A 2,660-nucleotide genomic window follows, 5' to 3' on the forward strand; every position below is an offset into this window, starting at 1 on the left:
CGAGGAAGACTCAAGTTTGAAGCTCTGCGGGTGAGTGCAAGCTGTACAGTAGGTACTGTTTTCTTTGTATGTTAAAGGTGATTGTTGTTGTGCAAATGAAAGTTGTTGATAGACATTTAATGTTAATTTGAGCTCTTTATTTCACAGGGCCGTTTGTGTGCTACCTGATAGTTACAAAACAATTTGTACACGTAAGACTTTTCTGGCCAGCAGGAGGAAAAGCAGTAAGTAGGTTGGTGAATGAGTTGTAAAGAAGGAATCTCTATTATGTTCACAGAGTAGTTTTTGTGGTGATACGTAGGATTGATAATTGAGGAGCACAAGTAGATGTTATCTCTTTAATGGGCAGAGCCAGACTGACGATAGCAGAGGGATTACATAGTGTGCATAAGTTGTAGTGCAAATAGTCAGAGGGTCAATAAGGTTGCAGAAGTAATTACAAGTAAACATTACAACACCTCCCCTAAGTTTTGAAAATTGCAAAGTTTAAAAACTGATAATAAATAAATTAAAATTACATACATGCTGAGGATTAAAATTGAATTATTGATACAGAATTGCTGAGTGGATAATTAATTATTGAGAATGTGGATCAAACAATCAAACAGGTAAACAAGTGCAGGGGGCAAATTAAATTGTCAAGACAAACAGTAATCACAATAAGAAATAAGTAATAACTAACATTTCCCTTCTTCCCGAGGGAGTCAATTTGCTAGAAATGAAGAGATTAGTTTTGTACATGATGAGCAATTGTCTAAATTGATTGACAACACAATATGCAATGGCAAGCAGTAATATACACAAAGTTGTTTTTTACATGTAGCAAAGCGAGGTTAAAATCAGGTACAAGTCACAAGTTGAGATAAGTTTCAGATACAGGATTCAGGTATTAATTATTAAAACAAACCAAATGAATATTCATTAGTTGGATACTTCGTGCTTGGTACTGGCGTTCTACACGATCTTCTTTGGGGCTGTTGGTTTGTCAATGCCTTCTTGCGTTTTCTCTTTTTATTTTTCTCAGGTGTTCGAGAGGAGCTGGCAGTTGCAGATTGTTGCGAGGCATTCACGGTCTCAGGCTGCTGTGCAGAATTGACAGTCAGCGTTGGTGGTGATTTCGTCATTTCTTGCCTTGGTGGTGAGTTCAAAGCTTCATCAGTTGGATCTGGTTGGTCTGCTTCGTTGATCTCAGGTGTTATCTTCTCATTTGTTTTTGAGACTGATGTTGCGTTGTCAGCGTACCACAGGTAAGATTTCTTCTTGTTTTCTGGTTGTTTTAAATTCAGGGTCGTCAGAGTTGAGGTTGAGGTAAAGTCTGGTCTTATGTGTCTTGATGTTCGTACCACTTCATTGCCTTTCTCATTTTTCACCAGATATGATCTCAGAGCAGAAGTACTTTTCTCAAGAATGACAGCAGATTTCCATTTGTTTGTGCGTCCATCAGTGATCAGCACAGGTTGTTCTTTTACAAATTTCACTTCTTTCTTTGAGGCTGTTCTGTTGTAGTAGTCTGCTGCTTTCTTTTGAAGTTCTTTGAGTTTTTCTTGAACTTCTGTTTGGATTTCAGGATGGAGCATTTCTTCTGAGATTGGTAAAGTTGTTTTCAGTCTTCTGTTGAACATTAATTGTGCTGGTGTTGCATTTCATCCAGATATTTTCATGTTTCTGTAGTTCAGAAGTGCTAGTGAGATGCTGCTCTAGTCTTCTTTTGGCAATATCCACTGCTTTTTCGGCTTGACCGTTTGACTGTGGATAATTTGGTGAGCTGTACACATATCGGAAAGGTAATATCTGCGTCAGGGCTTGACATTCTGCAGAGTTGAATGGGTTATTGTCGGTAAAGACAATATCAGGTACTCCAAATCGGTGAAACAATTCTTCAAGATGGCTGTTAGTTTCTTTTGCTGATTTGTTCTACAGTTTCAGGATTTCAAGCAATTTTGAGTAAACATCTTGAACAACCAGATAGTCTGTGCCTCCAAAGTGCAGAATATCAGCTGCCAAATGAGACCATGCCCTTGTGGGAATGTCTCGAAGTGCCATTCTTTCTTTCTTCTTTAGGGGCTGGAAAGTTGCACAGATTTTACAGGCATGAATCATGTCTGAGATGTCCTTGTAGAGTCCTGGCCAGTAAACCGTTTCAATTGCAAGTGAGTTGGTTTTAGATATGCCGAGGTGACCGAGATGTAATTTCTTCAGCATTATTTCTCTTAGTTTAACAGGAATTATAGCTCCTGATTCACAAAATAATATGCCATTATCTTCATGAACTTTTTCTCTGTTTTGCCAATAAGGCTTGAGCTTTTCTGGAAGCTGAGTTTTGCTGTCAGGCCAACCTTCATAAACATATTTTTCAAGTTCTTGCATTTGTAGATCTTCACTTGTTGCTTTCCTGATTTGTTCCTTGAGTGGGTCAGAAACACGAAGCAATATGGTAACTGAGTGAATGGTGGTTGTTATCTGGATTTCATCTTCTGGCTTACATGGTAAACAATCTCGGCTCAAAAGGTCTGCTACATGGCACGTTAGTTCGTTACTGACAAATGGAACGGTAACGCGTTAACGTTACACCTTTGGAATAAATGTAACGCGTTACCGTTAATCGTTACATAACGAGTAACGCGTTACAGTAACGCCGTTACTTCGTTACATAACGTTAA

General features: G+C 38.6%; 1 protein-coding gene across 1 annotated transcript; it reads right to left on the reverse strand.

Moving 5' to 3' along the window:
* Positions 1 to 1,914: 1,914 nt before the first annotated feature.
* On the reverse strand, positions 1,915 to 2,367 carry LOC113214152 (uncharacterized protein K02A2.6-like). The gene has a single exon (XM_052274955.1). It carries the CDS (start codon positions 2,365 to 2,367, stop codon positions 1,915 to 1,917), a length of 453 nt encoding a protein of 150 aa, XP_052130915.1.
* Between the last annotated feature and the right edge of the window lie 293 nt (positions 2,368 to 2,660).

The sequence above is a fragment of the Frankliniella occidentalis genome, unplaced genomic scaffold (genome assembly GCF_000697945.3).
Source record: "Frankliniella occidentalis isolate FOCC.00 unplaced genomic scaffold, Focc_3.1 Scaffold475, whole genome shotgun sequence".
In the NCBI taxonomy this organism is placed as follows: Eukaryota; Metazoa; Arthropoda; class Insecta; order Thysanoptera; family Thripidae; genus Frankliniella; species Frankliniella occidentalis.

Coding starts and splice junctions, on each gene's coding strand:
- LOC113214152 (XM_052274955.1), bottom strand. CDS start 2,367: ATGCAAGAACTTGAAAAATATGTTTATGAAGGTTGGCCTGACAGCAAA.